This window comes from Vespa velutina, chromosome 9 (genome assembly GCF_912470025.1).
Source record: "Vespa velutina chromosome 9, iVesVel2.1, whole genome shotgun sequence".
NCBI lineage: Eukaryota > Metazoa > Arthropoda > Insecta > Hymenoptera > Vespidae > Vespa > Vespa velutina.
In genome coordinates this window covers 8,485,528-8,507,730 of record NC_062196.1, presented here as the reverse complement: position 1 = coordinate 8,507,730, position 22,203 = coordinate 8,485,528, and the positions used below count along the sequence as shown (strand labels likewise).

The 22,203-nt window shown below is 39.4% G+C and overlaps 1 protein-coding gene, 1 long non-coding RNA gene and 1 other non-coding gene across 26 annotated transcripts in view; 1 reads left to right on the top strand and 2 right to left on the bottom strand.

Moving 5' to 3' along the window:
* The window catches only part of LOC124951892 (calcium/calmodulin-dependent protein kinase type II alpha chain), a 70,706-nt gene that overhangs the window by 32,621 nt on the left and 15,882 nt on the right, over positions 1–22,203 (bottom strand). For all 22 annotated transcript variants that reach the window (XM_047500937.1, XM_047500942.1, XM_047500944.1 and 19 more), the window contains exons 2-9: positions 11,256–11,350; positions 6,588–6,647; positions 1,895–1,949; positions 1,395–1,533; positions 931–1,033; positions 567–745; positions 370–492; positions 193–276 (exon numbers count right to left, since the gene is read on the bottom strand). In XM_047500937.1, the coding sequence (XP_047356893.1) occupies positions 193–276; positions 370–492; positions 567–745; positions 931–1,033; positions 1,395–1,533; positions 1,895–1,949; positions 6,588–6,647; positions 11,256–11,350 (838 nt within the window). The remainder of the gene's footprint in view (positions 1–192; positions 277–369; positions 493–566; positions 746–930; positions 1,034–1,394; positions 1,534–1,894; positions 1,950–6,587; positions 6,648–11,255; positions 11,351–22,203) is intronic.
* Positions 9,093–9,163, bottom strand: Trnag-gcc. Its single transcript has one exon. It is a non-coding gene; the product is annotated as a tRNA-Gly (tRNA).
* Positions 10,996–14,579, top strand: LOC124951912. Of its 3 annotated transcripts, none has more exons than XR_007101758.1 (3): positions 10,996–11,144; positions 12,957–13,132; positions 13,685–14,579. It is a non-coding gene; the product is annotated as an uncharacterized LOC124951912 (long non-coding RNA). The 3 variants fall into 3 exon arrangements; XR_007101756.1 differs by having other exon boundaries at positions 12,941–13,132; XR_007101757.1 differs by having other exon boundaries at positions 10,996–11,152; positions 12,941–13,132.

Here is a 22,203-nt window from a genome sequence, read left to right as displayed (position 1 = left end):
AAGGATTAATCCAATGAATTTTTACGACAGATATTATCACTTTCTTTTACAACGAGAATACCGAACGCGATAAGGAACGATTTTAGGAACATGTCCGTTCATACACGAGGAACCATTATCGACGATAACCTTTACCTAATCTAGAAAACTATGACTTTGACGCGTTTCTCCGATGAAAGAGGAAAAGCTTACCTTTAATTTGCGTCTTGCATTGAATTTTTTCAAGCAATCCACAGTCTCTTGCCTGTGCACCACCGATGCAACACGCTCACGTTGCTGTAAAACGATAAAGAAAATGTTCAGGTTATTCACACGATAAATATATAATAGATAAAGAATATTTGTGTAACTAAGGATTAAAAAACTTACGCAGATCCATGGATGCTTCAATGCCTCGTTCGCGGTAATCCTTTTGCTTGGATTCACCGTTAACATCTGATTGATAAGATTCTTTGCTTCTGGCGTGACGGTGTCCCATTCTGGGCTTGGATACTGAACAAGAAAACATTAAGAGATCAGTCCTTAGATATTCGATTAAACGTTTAGGGAATACGAAGGATTCTTACATCGTAGGAGCCTGCCTTTATTTGAGCGTACAGTCGGTGCTGATCGTCGTCCCAAAATGGCGGATAACCAACGAGAAGGATGTAAAGAATGACGCCGCATGCCCAAATGTCGACAGGTTTCCCGTAAGGCTCTTTCTTCAAAACTTCCGGACTGAGGTAACCGGGCGTTCCAGCGAAACCTTTTTAGGACCGTACGTATAGAGATTCGTATTCAGGATCGATACTCATTTTTTTTTTATTTTTATAGATCAACGTATGAACTTTGCCCTTCCTCCTCCTCCCCAGTCCCGACCCACCCTCGCGACAAAACAGACAGAAAAATCCTTTTCGACGATAAAAGAGAGACAACAAATCGACGACTTACCAAACCATGCTTGCGATTCACCGGACACCTCGATCGCCAATCCAAAATCTGCTAATTTCACAGCCGCACCTTTTGCTTTACTTGCGAGAAGTAAATTTTCTGGCTGCAAAAAGAAGGAGAATATCTTCGAGGATTTCTGACAAATACGCGATATCGCCGTATATAATATCGAAATGTAATATCGTTAGATCGACATTATTTATCGAATATTTTAATGGATTTTCACCTAGAACACACATTCGAACGAATTAAAACGCAACCACCTCTATACGCACGTTTGATCTCGGATTTTTTTTACAATCCTAAATGTACCGTATGTACGTCCCAAGTTCGACTACTCAATATTGTTACGTCGAAATCTTGACTAAGTTATCGAAGTTGCCCATTCCTACTAGCAGGTTCCTGTTTTCACAGACAGATATAGAATGCATATTCTATTTGGAATGCACAAACGTATAACGTACTTTCAAGTCCCTATGCACAACTCCGTTATAATGGCAGTGGTGGACGCTTTCCAAGATTTGTTGAATACAATGGGAGGCATCCGCCTCGCTGTAAAATTCTCTCGCAACGATGTCCTCGAAAAGCTCTCCGCCGGTGACTCTGAAAAGAAATTACGAGACGTATCTATAGAAAGATCGATTCAAAGGGGAATCAACGACGCGTACAAGGTGATGCTCTTGCCTATTTCCTTTTTTAAATATTCCTTGCGATCGTCCACGTCGGGGACGTCGAACGTCGATGGTATGTATATGGTAAAGAAAAGAAAAGAAAAGAAAAGAAAAGAAAAGGGAAAGGAAAAAGAAAAAAAAAGAGGAGCCATAAAAATATTTCCCCAAGTGTTTGCTTTGCTGCGGTCACTGGGTATTCGATATTTAATATAAATTAGAAAAAATAAGTAAAAGCAAACAATAAAATAAAAGGAAAAGAAAACAAAGAAATGAAAGATAAGTGATTCACTTACAAGTCAAAGACAAGATAGTGATAGTTCTCCTCTTGTATGCTATCGTGTAGTCTCACTGAAACAGAGAAATGTTAGTCAAAATTAATAATAACGGATGGAATGGAGTCGCAAATATTATTCGTCGTTTATTATTATCGATACGAAGGTGAAATATTAAGTAGCGTGGCTTTGGAGAGAAAATTACGCAAGAGCGTTTATCGAGAAGAAAATTCAAAATGGCGAAGCTTCGAAAGAAAGAGAGAGAGAAAGAGAGATCGTCGGGACTCATACGTATGTATGTATGTATGTATGTATGTATGTATGTATGTATGTATGTATGTATGTATGTATGTATGTATGTATGTATGTATTTATGTATGTATGTATGTACGTATGGCCTACGCGGCGGTTAGCTAAAGCATTGAAATTTTGCTTGAACGCGCGAGAATCATTTATTAACTATGAATATTCCTTGGGGTGAGATCTTCATTAGGGTCAACGAAGGTAACCGAAGAAGCGACGAGACTTCTTCAAGATCATCTTGCATTCTCGTTAGTTGATTTAATCGATGTCAAGTGGATATTTCTTCTGCGGACGAACGAATGACATTTTGTATATCAATCAAAAATAAATAAATAAATAAATAAGAAAAAGAAATAAACAAATCATCGTCAACGTCGAGAAACCGAGTCAGCAAATCGAATAGGTTTTATGAAAAAGAAAAAGGGGCCGAAGAAGCGTTTCATAAAAATGAAAGAACCATATACGAATCAGGAGATCTTTGATACGCGATGCTTTGGCTCATCTTTGATTCCCGGAATCGAAGAATCGATTCTTGGAGCGATGTTAGGAAGAATTCCAATTCCTCGTTTCTCTAATATCCTTCGCATCTAGACGCGAGTCTCGACATAACCTGAACGAAATGAAATATATTTGAAAGAGAGAGAAAGGGAGAGAGAGAAAGAGAAATAGAGAAATAGAATTGCTGCTAGTCGAACTTTGACCTTTATCCTCGAAATGGAAAATGCTAACTATACTTAGATCGCTCTATTAACATTCGAGATCTGAATGACGAAACAAGACGAAGAGTCAAACAAGATATATTATTATCGAGTTCATAGAAAAAACAATATTTTGACTCGTTTTCGTCAAGTTCCAATGGATTCACTGCTCACGAACCCCATACATACTCTATGAGATTTATTTTTCATAAATTTAATCAAATTAGATGCGCCAGCTCTCTCGTATCCTCGTAACAATGTCTCGGCATAATCTCCCGAGACCTTAGCTTCCCTTGACAAGAAAATCGTTAGCTAAAGGCATCGTAAATTAAAGAGTCTCTCTTATTCCGCACGCTAGGCGGACTTATTGTTAGACGAGAGAGAAAGAGAGAGAATTAGCTCTGTGTTACAACTATTATATATTGATCCATCGATGATATCCACGAAAATATTTTCTTTCCTTTTCGATAGATTTATCGAACGATTAAAAATGAAATTCAATTAAAATTCTCAAACGATTGTTTTTCGATAACCAACTTAAAATTTTTAAGCGACAAGGCACACGATTTTGTTTTCATCATGATCGACCTTCTGTTTATTCCGAACGTCTGTGACAGGTCGAGAATGGTGATGAAGTGCGACGGAAACTTTATGTCAGGAAGAAAAACAGGAGAAACGAGGAAGTGAGAGAGACGATCGATGGCTATCACTTGTTGACTCGGAAACGAGAGACGTGCCTATTGGCCTCGATCAACCAAAGTTCGAATCGAATGTGTGGTCTCGGAAAGAAAACAAACAAATTCCTGGTATATATATATATATATATATGCAAACATACGTGCGAACGCGCACTTACCATACGCATATTATATATATATGATATATATACATATAAATAAATAAATATATATTATATATAGGGTATGTTGAATTATGATAGAGCAAGTAATTCAAAGATTTCAAATTAACAACAATGGCAAATGGAAGGGATGAAGAACGATCGTTCGTTTTCTCACATACGTATATCGTTCGAGGTATAATAATACCATGAATAAATTCTTCCTCGATAGCGAGGATAATCGATAGTTAGTTTATAAATAATGTAAAGGTCGAAAGTCTTGGTTTTCGATCGAATTTTTGAACGTATCGTAATCGAAGAGAAAGGGATGAATAGAGATAGGGAGAGGAAGAGAGAGGCCGCGGAGAAAGAAAAAGATAGAGAAAGAGAGAGAGAGAGAGAGAGAGAGTAACTCGAGATAAAATGATGAAGCTCGAAGGAATCGTTCTTTCTCTCTAATCAGGCTAATCGTCCACCTTGATCTTTCGAATCCCTACGGGGATTCTTAGAAAATAATGATAAGGAACGTGATATCGATTGGGTTTCTATCTTTTTGAGTGGACGAAAATAATAACGAAGATAAGGAAGCGAAGGGTCATATAAGAGGGTTGGTTTGAGAAAGTGGTAACGATAGAACGAGTTAGATTGCACCAAAGTAATGGATCTAATCGAACGTATAGATACTAAAGGTATTGATCTAGGTTCACTTTTTAACACATCTTCTCACTTCCGTTTTATTCCTTCGTAATCCTTCGTGATCTTCTCGCACAGTTTCGAGATACTCGATTAAATCGATCGAATGGTTTTTTACGTGAACAAACGCGAGAGACTAATGAAGGGGTATCATTTTGATCTTCCTAGTAAAATTTATATTTTACACGGCTTCTTCAAGAAGGAATTAATTGCGTTTATAAAAGTGCATAATTTCAAATGAATATATATATATATATATACTTTTTTTTTCTCTATTTTTGTACGTGCATACAATACGTAAAGTAGGTGTATATATAAGTTACAGAATATTTTGTTACAGAATGTAATTCGAGGTGTCCGACATTATCATCAAAATGATCCTGTATTAGTCGTAGGAGCGTTGAGCGAAAACTCGAATAAGATCCAATAAGAAAGTGAAAAAAAAAAGATCCTTTAATGAAAGAATGGAGTAATAAAGCCACCCGTCTTACGTCTTTGTATTCGAACGTTGATGAATTCTTGCCAAAAAAATAAGAAAGAACGATTGTTAAGTCAGCGTCTAAAGACGGCCGGACACCTGTTGGTTATATCTTCCCGAGACTCGAATCTCTCTCTCTCTCTCTCTCTCTTTCTCTTATAATAAATGTGCCAAGCGGAATTGTTACGAACTGCCAGGATCTTTTTAAAAAAATTGCTCTTGTCTTTCCTGCGCCATTCGGCGGGCCGAGCCAAAAATCTAGCTCGGGACGAAATCGATTGGCCCGTATCCAGATCACCCCGTACGACCGCCAATACAGCCGGTGGAAAAGCTACGCTGGTTCAAGGTCAGCCTTTTGCCCGCATATCGAAGGAGTCTCGTCCGCTTCCGCTTTGATGTCGTTAAACCGCTCGTTTTTTTCTCCTTGTTTCCTCCCCCCCCCCTTCTTTTTTTCTTTTTTCCTTTCTTTCTTTGGAGCGATCAAACGGATGGAGAAAAAAAATGAATTAAGAGAAGTTCTGGTCTCCGTAAATTATTCGATGGACGTCAGAAAACGTTTCTATAGGGGAAAAGAAAGGGAAGAAGAAAAAGGAATAAAAAAAAAAAAAAAAAAAAAAAAAGAAAAAAAAAAGAAAGAAACAGAAAAGGGAAAAGAATAGCTCGTCGTATGGAGTAACAATTTTCAATGAAAATTTTCTAGGGGCTTTTCATGAAACACGACAACTGTAACTGTTTTATCGAGAAGAACGAAAGGGTCCCGATACCTTTAGAAAGCGAGAACAATGGAATCGATTGCCTTCTAGGGCAATGCGATGCTTTCGCGAAGCGCGTGAGGTAAATCGAGCGAGAATGACTCGCTGGGGGAGTTTGCGATGATCGAGCTGGGCATCCATTTCAACGAGGAGATTTCTACAAAGAGACTAGGGTAACACGGTAAGACCGTTTACGGGCTCCTCGGAATATACGATTTCTGTTAGTATCGCCTTTACATCGATAGTAACAACGGATACCCTGTATCGATGGACTGATTAGATAGATAAATAAGTACATACAGTCAACATAGGTATAATCAACATAGATTCACCACGCTAATTAGTCTCGACGTTAACGTAACTTCTGATAATTGCTCGATTCTCGAACGTTATTTAATCGGGAAAGCAAAGCGGCTTGTTCGTTTGCCCGTCGCATAAAATTTTAATTAATCGCGCATATCTTTTTTCCAAAGTAAAAATCTTTTGAAAAATTCTCTTATGAATAAAGGAAAAGTTTTATAACGAAGCTTCGAACCGTTCTTGTTTTTTTCTTTTTTGAATTTTTTTCTTATAATACATCTTTGTCTTACCCATTTACTCGTACCCTCGAGATTGATAGACTGCAAAGTACGCGATCCATAGATAATCGAAAGAGAGTTAGTTTTGATATTAGATTGGATGGAAAGAACGAACGAACGAACGAACGAACGAACGAACGAACGATCGCTAACTAACGCTTGAATAACTCGCAAATCTATAGGCAAAACGTGCCTTAGTTAGTTCGATAACTATACATACTTTGCATCTCGACTATATAGGTTTAAACTCGAAAGTTCTCTGATAAGTAAGTAATCTAGTAAGTAAGTAACTAGTCTATTCCTAGATTACACATTTTTGTTTTTCCTTTTTTTCAGCCCCTCCCTAAACGAAAATATACATTTTCAAAACTTACCGATATTTGGATGCTGCAATTTCCTACATATCCGTGCTTCGCGCTCGAGTTTCTGGAAATCTGTAACAAGATGGAAAAAAAAATATAATTGAAGAGTGCGAATGTAAAGAAGATACGGCAGGGACACAAATTCCTACCACGAAGCAATTATACGAGAAACGTAGGAAGGAAGAAAACGGGAAGGAAGAGAGAGAGAGAGAGAGAGAGAGAGAGAGAGGGAAATGGGGAATCTTATTATGCCACGTCGAATAAACTACTCCGGTATCTCGTCGTCTCATCTTGAGGCAAATCCGGAAGTTCCATTCGTCTTGAAAATTTTCGATTAGGTCATTCCTCGACTCGAGAAACATCTTGGACTTTAATTTTCGATTCTTAATGATTCGTCATCTCCCTCGAAGAGAAGTTGGCATCGTATTTAAAAAGCTTTTAACGAGTTTATCGGAGAGTAAAGGAAAGGCAAAAATGTAGATAGGAGAAAGTAGGCGTTAATAGGGACGATAGAAAATCCTTGTAGCCGATCGTTTGTAAGTTCGTTAGGACTACGGGTATCCAGGGGCTTGGATTTCCAATATGTTAGAGCACGAAAGTTTCCTTGTTACGACAGCTGATCCTGGATACGTCATTAAAGTTGAAATCGAATTTTCCCCCCCATCGAGATTTCCCCAGACGAATTTTCTCCGGCTTAATTCACTCAGGACGTCGGCTAAAATTGCATTCGCAGACCCGTTAAGTACCGCGACGATATACTTTTCTTTTTTTCCCTCCACCCCTTTCTTCCTTCCTTTCTTTCTTTTCGTGGTTTTCTCTTGGAAACGCAAAACACTGTGAATCCTCGTTACCTCCAATCTACGGATAGGAGCATGCAACTTATTATATCATTTTTCTCAAACGATCTTGCGTTTATTGAGTCGTCCTCGACGAATCCGGATTCGTCATTGTCTATGCGTTTGGCGTCGTTTTCGAAAAAGCGAAATAACGAGAGCTCGCGGTACGAGAGAAAAAGGAACGCGATGCGTTATGAGTGCATTTCGACGTTTTCTTTTTCCTTAAATTCGCTCGAAAAGAACGGCGTGCCTCGAAAAGCACGCCGAGACGACTTTAAAACAGAACGTCTATGATGCTGGTTGAGAGTGGTTGGAAAAGGGCAAGGGGATTGGGAGAGAAAAAGAAAAAAAAAAGGGGAAAGAAGAAAAACAAACTATGGGAGTTAAAAAAGGAGAAAAGAAAAAAGCGACGTGAAAATACGAAGCGTATCTAATTTCAAACACCTGTCGTACGTACGCACAAAAGCTAATTAGTTTTACGCTTTCAAAAGTTGAAATGGAAATTTTCTTCATTTCCATCTTGTCTCCGTCTAATAGCTTTTATAAAATAAATTCGTCGGAAAGCTTCCCGCGTCTAGAGAGCAAGGACAATAATAATAATGTCAATAACGATCGATATTGACGACGTTGATAATAATAATAATAATAATAATAATAATAATAATAATAATAATAATAATAATAATAACGATAATACTAAAACATCGACGCTCGATGGGGTCGAGTGGGAACGTAACGGTTGAAAAAATAGAAGAGCAAAGGGATGGAAAGCGCGCATATCAAAGGATTTTTTCTTTTTTTTTTTTTGCTCTTTCTTTTTTATTTACTTATTTATTTATTTCTTTTTTATTTTTTTTGCAAATTTCCTTTTTAACTGCAACAGCGTTCGCAGGGTTCCCTAGTAGTTGCACGGAGTCGGCATGGTAACGATTATTGCGGTTTACCGGCTTTCTGAAGGAAGCTCTAGGCTTTTGAAAAGCTTTTCTCCTTTTATCGTCAAGGATATCGAGGAATCCAGGAAGAAGACGACTAGGAAGATTCCTTTCCCTAATCGGTCAATTTAATAATGTCGCCGATGACGTCACAGATAAATCGAAGAAAAATGTTTGAATAGGAAGAGTCTCTCTCTCTCTCTCTCTCTCTCTCTCTTTCTTACGCTTAAGCTGACAAATATCCGCTCGACTCGAATCGCGAGTCTACCTACATACAAGTATATACCTACCGTTGTTCTTCATTTTTAGCTTTCATTCGTTCCTGAAATGCATACTCTCCATATTGCGGTTGAATGGCGGCTCCAGCGACTAGGTCAAGAGGTCACTGGAGCAAGGCCGTGGCCCGAACTCTCCCGGTGCAAACGTGTAAAGAGTCATCCTCGACGCCCGCTGAGAGCTAACGAAGAGAAAGAGAAAAGAGGCTCTCCTCTGTGCGCTATCTCTAAACACCCCACCAACCTACTCTTCCGTTTCGCCTTTTGCCTCTTCTCTACCTATCTGTTTTTTCCTTGACTTTTTTTATCTCTCTATCCTCTCTCTCTCTCTCTCTCTCTCTCTGGCAAAGAGAATTTTTTAATGTCATAAAAATATAAAACAACTCTCGGGTAGGATTTCTCGAAGGATTTTACAAATTGCGTTAAACTTGAAAAAGAGAACGAAAAAAAAAGAAAAAGAAAAAAAAAAACGATTGCATCGGCCGGGAATCGAACCCGGGCCGCCCGCGTGGCAGGCGAGCATTCTACCACTGAACCACCGATGCTACGACAACATGATTCTATAGAAAGAAGGGATGAACGTAGAATTCGTATATGCACGGTCAACATAGAACATATACATTACATATATACGTTCTTTTAAGCGCGCTTAAATGCAAACGTAACGTGTGCTCGCGACACCTTACCTTGCATATTAATGCGGCTGCTACTTATTCAAGGGTTCCATTTAAATCCAAAGAGGATTACTCTGACGTAAAACGAAGGGAGGCTCGTTCGAAAAGCCGAGCGAGCGCATGGAAGAGGAACGAGAAGCGCGGAGGATTAAACGCGTCTTCACTTTCATTTTGTCCTCCTTTTGTCTCCAAGGAGGAGATTCTTGCCCTCTTGCCTTCTTGCACTCGGGCCGCGACCCTCGACACGAAAATTCCTTTCGGTCTTGGAGTTCTAAAGGCAGGTTCCATCCTCCTCGTCCTCTTCCTCCTATTTGCATGCTACATTGCACCGTACAGAGGCCGTCGTTTCGTAATTTTCCATATATACACACGAATATAGATTAGCCCTCATTCGAAGCGTGCAAACAACGTGCCACGGTCACCCTTTACGTCGAAGGAGCGTATAATCGTTCGAGATTGTACGACCCTTCGACGAGGACGACGACGACGATGTTTTCTTCCTTTCGCGAGAGGATCCCCTTGAGATCTGGGTCGACACGCACTGGGACGACTCGAAATGGAATATCGAGCAAGGACGACCGAAAGATTTTTTTTTGTCATTTTTTCTTCTACATCGCGGACATGAAAAAAAAAAAAAAAGAAAAAAAGAAGAAGAAAAGAACAAAGAAAGAATAGATGAATAATAGAAACTGAATATGCGACTGAATGTCGTGCGGTATAACGCATGTACGACGACGAAGCTATTATTCACAATTTTCTTTAAGAACTTTTTCTCTCGAAGACATAAGAGTTTCTTTCTCTGCAACAGACAGTAAAAGAGAGAGAGAGAGAGAGAGATAAGAAGAGACAGGGGTGCAGGCCAACCGATTCGATCGATCGTAACACGATCCAGCTTATATCGGATAAATTTTACACACGGACAGTATTTTAATTGATTCGATTAAGACGCTCGTTTGGCTTCGACCCCTCGTCGCCCTTTACCATCGATTACAAGCGCTCCTATATAAACTTGAACGGGAGATAGATGAAGAGATTAGAGAGCGTCGTGTCTACGAGCGGAATAAGAGAGAGAGAAAGAGCTTTTTTGGGCGCGCTCAGGGGCGATCGAATTTCAAAAGGGGACCAACTATATTTTCCGGGCCGGCTATCCTACGCCATTGGCACCGTGGTTGCTCGCGATGGAATGTTGGCAGCTTGACAACGGCGTCGCTCGTTGTTTTTAGACACGCGTCGCACGCGCGTCGATATATGCGTCGCTATAGGACGAGCAAGAGCCGACTCACTCACTCGCTCTCTCTCTCTCTCTCTCTCTCTCTCTCTCTCTCTTCCGTGATTGTCTAAGACGAAAAAAGCGAGATTAGAAACCCCGACCGAAACGCGCCATATTGCATTTTCCAACGAAGAAAAGCTTTTCCGTAGATTCCGTCGTCACAAGATAGAGATCTCCCAATCGAACGGAGATAACCCTGATAAAAAAAGGATCAGCTTGGCTCACCGAAAAGGAAACGAAATTTTACCGTTTAATAATATATAAGAACGAAAGTGTGCGAGACTCGATAGGATAATTCAAATCCTGCTTTCGAGGAGCCATCCTTCTAGCGGCCTCGTCGACCACGTAAAATATTTCTGGAGAATATCGAAAGGATCGACGAAAGGAATGGGATCTGTTGGGGAAAGGGAGGGGGGGGGGGGAGAGAGAGGGAGAAAGGTTCGGAAAATTTTCGTATTCAGTCCTATAAAGGGATAAAAGGTAAAATCGGATTTTATCGGAGGGTCGAAAGAATCGTTGAAATTGATGCGACTAAAGAGAATCAATGTGTCGTCGGTCCAACGATCGGCCAGGCGATCCTAAGTAAGTACGTAAGTATGTGTGTTTAAATAACGCTGACGTGTGACCTCGGTTTTGTTACGTCGATCTTTTAAGGTAGACAAAAATTTAAGAGAAATATATTCTTTAACTTACCTCTGGCCGAGAGTTTCTTCGTATTTATGATTTTCGCCGCAAACTCGAGACCGGAACTCTTTTGGACGCATCGGCGTACCACGGAGAAGGCGCCTCTGAAACAATCGAATCAACTTCCGTTAATTTGACCAAATTATTATGCATTATGTTCTTATAATTAAATCATCGTCAGTCAAATCAAGAGAAAGATCGTAAAGATTTTTTCTTTTTCTTTGCATTAATTCAATTTCTCGGTCGAAGGGGGAGAGGAGAGATTTAAAGACGATTTATCTTCATTTTGACTTTTAAATTCTTTACTTTACTAGAGCCGTGAAAAGAAACTAAACTTCGGAGTTTACGTTCGCTCGTAGCAATATTTCATATTCGTATATACCTGTCCAAGTACACATATAGTATGTGCGTGCAGCTACCATCGCTTCTAGATATGCATGTATGGCGCGTAACGCGAACGTCGAAGAGCGGAACGCCTCTAGTTAGCCGAAAACTAAACTTTCTCGATTAGCTCGAATCGAAGTTCGACGAAGCGTGTAAGAGGTTCTTGGAAGGGGAGCGTACGATGCAGCCACCTGTATAGAAAAGCGCGGGCTCGATTGACAAAGTTTCTACGATCCATTCTAAAATGAATCTAGGGAGAACGAGAAACAAGATGTCGTATTCTTTCTTCGAAAGAAAAATTCCAAAGGATCGCTGTTCTTCTCGCTTTTCTCTTATTCGACGAAAAATATTCGTCGGATTGCGACTTTTGATGACGTTTCTCGAGCAAACAAACGGATACGTGAGCTAAGTACTTTATTACCTATGATCGTACATAAATTAAAATTTTATATGAACGATCGAGCGCATGAAAAATCTTTTTTATCAAACGGCCAACGATAATGATTGCTCCTTTAAAAGATAGAAACTCGATTATACTCGTCTAGTAGTAAAATATACTTTTCATAATTCGCATCCTCCTTCCATTTGCCGTTCGCTATTATTTATTAACCGACGGCCTATTTACGGAGACTGCATCGTATCCCTTAAGGAGTATTTTCTGGTTACATTTAAAGTCCTTCTCGTTCCATAGACATTTACTCTCGTATACCTTTCCAAGCGTTACCGAAGAAATTCCCTTTGTGGTCTTCCGCGGCAACGCTCGAGCTTTTAAGACGCTTTACCTCCACCTAGATTTCTGTAACGTGCACGGCAAGCGTTTTATATCACCCTCGTTTCCCCTGCGTCTTCTCTCTAGTCACGAAAGAACGTAACAGTATTTCGTAGACGCATAGGTATCTAAGTGCAAGGAGATACCTATGATTTTTAAGTCGTTGGAATTTTAAACGAGATACGCAGAACAACAAGAGAAAAAGAGAAGAAAAAAAAGAACGGAGTGCTTTCTTTCGAGCGGTCCATCGCTCGAATAATAAAAAGAGGATCAAGCGTCGAGCCGTTGGTTACTCTTTCATATTCTTATGCGACGTCTAATATTATTCTAATATTATTCCATACTTGTCTTTTATATACAAGTCGATAAAAATTCTTGATTAGATTATTTCGATTCAGTCACAGTTACTTCATATAAATTCGTAGAATATCAGTGATCAAGCATTTATAGTACGAATCGTTTATTTTTATTAAGTGCGTATCCATTTGATAAATTTCCGTTTTTTTTTTCTTTTTTTTCTTTTTCTTTTTTTTTTCTTTAGCCTTGTTTCGTTCCAGAAAAGATAAGAGATAATCGCGAGAGAAAGGGAGTTCGTGGAATACGTCATTTCGCTTTGCCTTCGTTGCAAGGAAGACCTCTCTGTGTACGAAGGATTAACAATCTTTCCTCTCTAAAGTGACAGAGAGATAGAGAAAAGCTCTGGAACGCAGAAAGCCGTCCGCACGGTTCTGAGGTGAGTGGAATAAAAAGAGGGATGGACTTTGTTCTGTCGTTGGGAGCTTGAAAGGTCAGGTGTCCCGGGGGTAAAAAAAAAAAAAAAAAAAAAAAAAAAAAGAAAAAGAAAAAAAGGGGGAAAAAAAGATCAAGAGAGAAAGATAGAAAACAGAGAGAGTGAGTGAGAGAGAATGATTTATCGTTCTTACTATTCGTATTGCTCTAAGTCAAAAATAAAAGAATTTTATGGATATACGATTCTTTCTTTTCTTTTTTATTTATTTATTTTCTTTTTTTTTTTTTTTTTTTCTTTTTAATCACGTTATAAAGAACTGACATTGTATCCCCGGAGACTGTTCAAATGACAATTAACTTTTTTTCAATTTAACAATTACCTTTTTTTCCCTTCCTTTTTTTCCTTTTTTTCAATTTAATGGAAACAGAAAAAATCTCTCGCGAAGGATCAAAAAAGAGAATTTTAATGGACACTCGATCGTGAATATAGTACGTTGTTAAAGTCAAAGGTAGAAGCATACCGGGGCAAAGGGTATTTTAATGTTTCATCTTGTAGGACGAGGCGCCAGGACGAGGCGCCATTGGAAGAGTCATTCGAAGAGCCATACGAAACGCTCGTTGAAAGGACCGAAGAGGAAAAAGGGCGAGGCGCGCTCCGCTTCGTTTCCATGACGACCAATCATTACCGAAGATCGTACCGCCACCTATCCGTACCCTCTCTTGCCACAAACCACCGAAACCACCCTCTCTTCTACCCCTCCCTGACCGACCGTCCAACTATCACCCTTCTGACTACGGACTTACTTTCACGTATTCTTATTTTCTTTCTACCAAATATTTATGAAAACGAATCTAATCGCTTTCTTTTATAATTATACAATTTGATTATCCTCTCTTCTTAATGATATTTATATATATATATATCTTTCCTCCTTGTTTTTCTTACGTAGGAAATTGTTATAAATAATTGTGGCAAATTAAATATGAGGAAATTATTCAAATGAAATTGATTCGTACGACGGCTTCGATGGGAATAACAAATTTGTCGATCGTTCTGCCATTTTTGCATATGCGTAATAATGAACGATATTATTTTTGTCCTTACGCAAATCGATGAATGCAAATACGTACGTCTCGCGAGAGTTTCCAGAGAGAATAAATTTGTACGTAGATACGTAACTTACATATGTGCTTTGTATTCGATCTACTGTATCTATGTACTCGAGAATGCAAAAATCTCTGGACGATATTTCCTTATCTTGCTATGAATCATCATTGTGTTATATATATATTATATATATAATATATACACATATGCTTACATACAGGTAGATACGTAGATATTTCCTATCATAACAAAACTAAAAATAATTTTACATTCATTTTATAATTCATAACGGCCGAACATTATTCACTGACTGCTAATGGAAGATTAATATCCATGTTTTTCATCGTCCGTTTTGTTTGTCGATATCTGATTGTTCTCTGTTCGATTATTCTCATTGGATTATTCTTTGTTTGTTAATAAAAAAAAAAAAAAAAAAAAAAAAAAAAAAAAAAAAAAAAAAAAAGAAAAAAGAAAAGAAAAAAACAGTAGAAGAGAAAAAATAATGTAAATCTTTCTACGTAGGTATGCGTACTTATATACTTCATAGATTAAAAAAAAGAAAAAAGAGAAATAAATTACTGCATAGATGTAAGATATATAGATGTAAAATATATATATATATATATATGTATATATTCTACACGTAAGCAATTCGAGAACACGCGAGAAAAAGAAAGAGAGAGTTCTCTTTGCTTGGAGCATAATTCAAGCGATCCTCGACGATTTATCGCTCCATCTTTTCTTCCTTTAACGCGCGCGCGCGTGCGCGAACGAACTCACCCTCGCATTTTTCAAATCTCTCTTTTTCTCTCTCTCTCTCTCTCTCTCTCTCTCTCTCTTTCTCTCTTTTATTATTTTTTTCTTTCTTTTTTTTAATATCCAGAATTCGTCCATAGGGAGTAGGAGGCAAACTCGAATAATTTCTCTCGACAATACGCGTCGCTCGCGTAAATTCGCAGGGATTCGCGGAAACAAATAATTGGTTCCGGACCGAATGCGAAGTAACAAATCGGCTCGATATATGAAAGAATGAGAGAGAAAGAGAGAGAGAAAGAGAGAGAGGAGAGAGAGAGATAGAGTCGAGAAAAACACGTTTGCAAGGTCTGTGCTAGAGCATGTCGAAACCTGCAAAACCCGAAGCTTCTATTCGCCCTTAGAGTGGATCGTATGAATTATGTAAAACTAGAACGTCGACGAGTAAGTACATATGGTTAGATTCACTTTTTGTTATACACATACACACACATACACACACACACACACACATATATATATATGTACGTTTACCTACAATTATTATTTAATTTTCTTTCCTTCACTCATTAAATACTGAAAGTGTTTATATTTGCGATAGAAACAGATTGAAAATTTGAAAATTCGAGAGAGAAAAAGAGAGAGATAGAAAGCAAGTAATCTAGGTAATGTCAAAGGAACAGTTAAGCAGAGAACAGAGGATTATGTGAAAGTTCGGGTTTACCCAGGAAACATAATTTAAACGTATTTGATTGCGCTAAACGGAAGTACCGAGTTTAGCTTGAATCGGTGCGCATCAGCGCCCCCGGTAGTTTACTACAATTAAGCAACTGGTAGACGCAAAATTCTCTTTGCCCGGGAAAGCTTCGCTTACATATAATTAAAGCGACGATAATTCGTACGCTATTATCGGCGTATTGATGGACGACGTATCAAAAGAAAAAGATAAAGGAATGATACGAGTGAACGATATGAGAAATTAAGCTTTATTCGTTTCTCGATAATTCGCGGATCAAACGCCATTTTGAATGTAATTGAATTCTGACAAATGAATTCTCACTTGCAATTTACTCAGTTCTACGCGTGCATGGGTGAAATGGGTGAATCCATGAAAAAAAAAAAGAAAAAACAATTTATAACCCATTCGAATCGATCGTATTTCGCAAAGTGAAATAAGTCGAGCGTATCGAGCCAATGAACATAGGACGATAATCCGATAAGCGAGCGATCCCATAATTTTCCTAAGGAAAGAGATACGAACGTTTTTTGATTTCTACATACCATGAACGATTCGTAAAATGTTCGATATAGTATGTATTTAAAATCGCTCATAATTCAACGAATCGCCTAGTTCAAACAACTACACGAAAAGCTCCGAACGAAATTGTGCTTTTCTATCGTGGCAGTATGCGAAAATACTCTCGAGCTGGTGTTGAGTAGCTCGGTCCAATTCGACGAGTAGTAACTACGATACTCGAAGTAGATCCTGGAGTAGATTCTGACAATCGACGTCTATCCGGTGTCCAGACGTATTCTCCAAGAGAGAGAGAGAGAGAGAGAGAGAGAGAGAGAGAGAGAGAGAGAGAGAGAACGTCTCACTCTTTAGAAGTAGTACTATCCCGAGTGGATAGAGCTTCGACAATGAGAGACGTATTCGAGAGAGTAACTTTGACGAGTGCCCTCGACTCGAGTCGACTACATTGCACGACAGAGAAGCAGACCCGTCAAAGTCTCTATCTATCTACTTCTCTCTCTCTCTCTCTCTCTCTCTATAGTCACTACTCTTGGGTTACAACGATACTGTCCATGTATATATGTACGTACGTACATAAGTCTGTGTGCGTACAATGATTTCAGGATGGAACTCGATGAAATAGATCCGTCGTCATAGCCGATGCGGTGGCATTTCGATTTGCTCGACTCCTATAGAGAGAACTGACTAGCACAGCTGTCTGTCTCTGAGTGTATATATATATATGTGTGTGTGTATGAGAGAGAGAGAGAGAAAGGAGAACTAATTAAACTGACTACCTTAACCGATCAGCTCGTGTACTCGAATTAAACGAGCCGAAAGATCGTCAGGTTGGAGGATGAGACTCGTTTTCCGCATTGAGCCTAGAAACGAACGAACGATCGGGAAACATTTCCTGAAACGTACGCCTATATCCAAAAGTAAATTAGAAGGAGGATTTATAAAAATGATACGTCACGGTACTACCAAATACGCTAATCATTTTTCTCGATCGACAAGGAATGCTACAACAGATGAGTAACGATTTTTTATTTGTCCCGCGACCTAGAAACTAAATGAGGGGCTAAGTATCTCGCCAAATCTTGCTGTGTAAGCAGCATTGGCGGCAGCGACGACGGGAGCAGCGGTAGCGGGGAAGAAATATATATATATATATATATATATATATATATATATATATAATATATAATAGGGTTGGGAAAAGGAGGGTAAAAGATGTTAGGAAAAGAAAGGAAAAAAGAAAAAGAAAAAAGATAGAGAGATAGAAGTTGTTGGCGCGTTCAACCCCGGAGAATATTCTTTCTTCTCGTTGGACGACCTTCGCGTCTATCACGAATGGCCACTTGCGGTTAGCGTTCACCGAAGGCAAAGGACGGGGGAACTACTCAACCTATTTTTTCTCACTTTTTTCCCCTCTACCGAGCTCGAGTGGACGGAGGATTCCTTTTTCTTTTCTTCCTTGTTTTGTTTATTTTAGTATTCACGTAAGAAGGAGAAAGAGGGAGACGAAGAGAGGAGGGAGGAAATAAAAGGGAGGAGACAGGAAACGAAGATGGAAGATTAAAAAATATTGAGGAAAGGGGATAATAGTTCACGGAATAGAGAGGACTCGAGGGATGAACGGGACTATCCTCAGAACAACGTAGAAAGTCACCAGGGAATGGCGTACGACAAGAGCTTTATGCCGATGCACTAACACATCGTACGTCTGTGTATGTACACGTGTGTGTTTGTGTGTGTCTGAGCGTGCGAGCGCGCTCGGCCTTGAATCGAGTCGATTGCTCGACAAGGTGTGTAACTAGGGCGTGCAGAAGGAAGAAGAAGAAGGATGAGGAAGAGGAGGAAGAGGAGAAGAAGAAGAAGGATGAGGAAGAGGAGGAAGAGGAGAAGAAGGAGAAGGAGTAGAAGGAAGAGGAAGAGGAGGAAGACTTCAAAGCTACGTTTCCTGGGATCCAACGGTGAGGTTGTGCCTTTGCATGGCACACCCCTAAGCGCGCGGCACCGCGACGACACGTTGCTTAGCTTTAAATAATCGTGCATGAGCTCTCTCTCTCTCTCTCTCTCTCTCTCTCTCTCTCTCTATCTCTGTCTCTCTTACTCTCTCTTCCTTACACTCAAAAGACCTTCCTCTCTCTTCTACGGACCATCTAATATGCATGTATAACGGATATCGAGCTCCCGGTACTCTCTAACCCTCCCTCTTTCACCCTCCGACGACCTGGCTTATCCCTCGTCGACTCTCTCTCTCTCTCTCTCTCTCCCTCCCTGTATCTACCTACTGCCATCGTTACTATTGCCCCGTTTGAAATATATCTTACTTTCAAACAGTAAATATCAAAGTAGGTAAATCCCATTTCCAAGAGTGATAAATTTGATATAGTAGAATATTATTTTGTTATTTTTTAATAGTTATCATTTATCGAGAAATCATAAGCTTCAATGAAACTTATATTTATTTGTAATATAATTAGCTTCATATACGTATAAGCGCGTATATACTTAGATATATTCTATGTTAAATCACTGTGAAAATTCAATAGATATTTTTGAATGGAAAAAGAGAACGCTCTTTCAATACTCCGACAGCTCGAGTCGTGACTGACTACAATCCATGATACGTGATCGTATTCGTTGGCAATGCTGGAAACGTATTATTCATAATCTATTTACCTAGTTAGAGACGAGAAACTTTTCACGTTTGTTCTCTTTGTTGAAAAAAGAAAAAAAGAGGAAGAAGGAAAAAAAGATTAAACGTTTTCCAGGACGTTAAAAGCGTTAAACGAATAAGGAACGACGGTTAAACGAACACGTTCGTATAGAACGACGACTTTTCTTTTCTTCCTCGACGTATATTACATTAACAATGGTTACGATGCGTTCGCACGCACGCCTGAGATAAGAAAACGTCGAAGGAGAGAGAGAGAGAGAGAGAGAGAGAGAGAGAGAGAGAGAGATATGGATGGATAGAAAGATAGAGGGATAGGAAAGGAACGGTGAGTAATAGTGGTTGTAACAGTAGTAGTAGAGACTCGCTATAGATCGGACGTACCAAGAAGAAAATTTAATCGTCGAAAGTTGGCAAAGCCGAGAATAGGGAGGATGCGCGCGCATATCCTGCAGAATCCTGACCCGCGGCTTTATGGCCGTCTATAGCGTAAGATCAGTGCGCGTCACGTGGTACGTCGTAAAACGTGCTCCTGCACTTTGCATAGCGACCCACTCGTTCCACTTTAGCCTACCGATCGCAAACGGTAGTAGGTAGCAGCATGCGGATACCGTCGCATAAGACGCAACCGAGTCGAATACGTTCTATGGTTACAAACTGTCGATTCCTGTCAAATACAGAAAATCGACCTCCTGCCCGTTCGTGTTAAAACTACCTAACCTTTTTCACTCTCTGACCCAAATTGTTTTTCTCTACTTCTTCATTCTCCCCTTTATTTTTACGACTTTTTCCTTAATACGCGTAAATAAGCTTTACGAGGAAGAACTTAAAATTACATATCTCGTCTATGAGAGACTCAAGAAAGTAACATCTTTCTTAAGATATATAAATGATACTTGTCACGTTAAGTTAAATGATTGAAATTGATCGTAAATCTTGAAAATGGAAAAATAAGATTAGAACGGTTAAATAAATAAAGGTAAGACGAAATTGAAACGTATACTACGTAGGAAATTCACTGTTATTTTCTAGATAGCAGCGCATACGTGCGCGGTATCTCGATAGAGGCTTTACCGCCTACTGCCTATTGATCTTTTCCCACTACGCCTTCCGGAAAACAAACCGTGACGACGATATTAGACGCGCCTTCCGAAGCGAATGGTCGGTCGTACGAGTCCGCCATATTTCCTAATCTTGGATTTATTATCGGAAAGATCTACGTACTCGGTTACGTACCATATATCTATAAGGATACCTATACATCTCTATCCACATTCTGAGTAATTAAAAAGGATACAATTATTCCTTCATTTAATTGAGATCAAACGTTGGAACTTTTTATTCCCGCTGATCGGATCAATGAGCCAGGCAAAAGATAAATGAAAGTCTTTTCATTTGCTTTTAACTTTCTTCGAAGGAAGATAAGAGGAATTATCTTCGCGTATTAGCAGATCGAATACAATCTCCGCCCAACCGACGACCTCGAAATGCTCGCAGGATAATTTCCCCAGAGAGGACTATCTTCGATTCCCTTGTCGCACGTTACGAGACATCACGAAACGTTCATCTCTACCTTTACTAGAATAATTCATAAATGACCATCTAACACGATTCAAATTCGAGCTGGACATTATGACTGAAACGACGCGCTCTCTTAATGGATCGATCTTTTGACTTTTGAAAATTTCATCGAACTAATTTTCAACGGTCGTCGATTGATACGGCTAATCCGAATACTTCAAAATTGCCGTTCTATTATTTAATAACCATTGTAATCGAACGATTGACCAGAGAGAAAGAGAGAAAGGAAAAATGCAAAAGACAAGAGAGAGTTCCCTATTTTTTTCTCTTCCTTTCTCTCTCTCTCTCTCTCTCTCTCTCTCTTTCTTTCTGTTTTCTCTCTCTTTATCTCTCTATCCGCAGTTGCATAGATAGACATATAAACTTCGTGTTGCATTGTTCCGTGTCAACTGTCTGCCGCCGGAGTATAGAAAAAAACAATGGAACGGCGAGTCGAGGACACATACAGCAACAAAACGCGGTACTAGATGCGTTTTGTGTGCGCCTAGGTACATGTAAGAGAAAGAGAAGGAGAAAGAGAGAGAGCATCGCAATAGTTTTGCCGGCGTTTCGCGTTCATCCACCGCGTCCACGTCACAAAAAGGAGGCTTCGGGTAGAAAGAATGAATTGCAGTCAGTGTAGCACGCGCGAACGGTCTCTCTCTCTCTCTCTCTCTCTCTCTCTCTCTCTCTCTCTCTTTTTCCACTTTTTTCTATCCCTTGCTCCTTTTCTTAAGCACAAGACTCATCATCTACCACTGGCCGACCGCGTGCAGCACGATCTCATCGCGTGTTTTCACTATCATCGATAAGAGTTCAATCTTCTCGAGAAAATATATATGTGCAACGAAATTATACAATCAGGGTAAGTTCAATTTCACGACGTTAGTATCGCGTTTCGCATTATTCATGGAGCGCAGGAGAGAGAGAGAGAGAGAGAGAGAGAGAAAAGAAAAAGAAATAAAAACTTAGGAGATCCATCGGAATAAGAGAGCGACGTAAAGGGATGGCGAGAATCTACTTAACCTTTTTATTCCTTTTTTCTCTCTTGATTATTTCCCTGTACAGTCATTGCCGGGAACTATTGCGTGACGAATCGACTCGCGTATTATATCATTTATGCATACCATCGGAGGCACGTGCCCTCCACGCAGTTAAACGCGTTACACGGAAACGAACAACAAGAAGAATTTTATTTTCACGTGGGAATGAAATATGAATTATTTCTTTTCGACGTTGGACATGCACGAAGGTACACGCAAAAGCGGAGGGATCAGTTTCAAGGAAAGGGGAGAAAAAAGCTTCTTTCGCCCATCTTGATAAACGGTCGTTCAATGAATACATACATATCATAGCTGCGCGAGAAAATAAAAGTCTCGGTTATTATTTTTTTCCCCTTTTTTGGTACATACACACACACGTATATATATATATATATATATATATATATATATATTTACATATATAAACATTGATTAGGAACGAAAAGATGGTATTACATTTCTTTTTCAACACGAATAACTCCGAGGACGCACGATCTCGCACGTGACACAGCCATTTTGTCGTGGGCGTAGAGCGAACACGTGAGCCTGAGTAAATATACGCCCGTTATTCCTCGGTACGTGCGTACGTACGTATCGTATCGTATCGTATCGTATCATGCCGTAACGTACGTACATACGTACGTACTCGGCAACACGATTATATTCAGAGAAGCGTTGCTTCGTTCCGTTGACA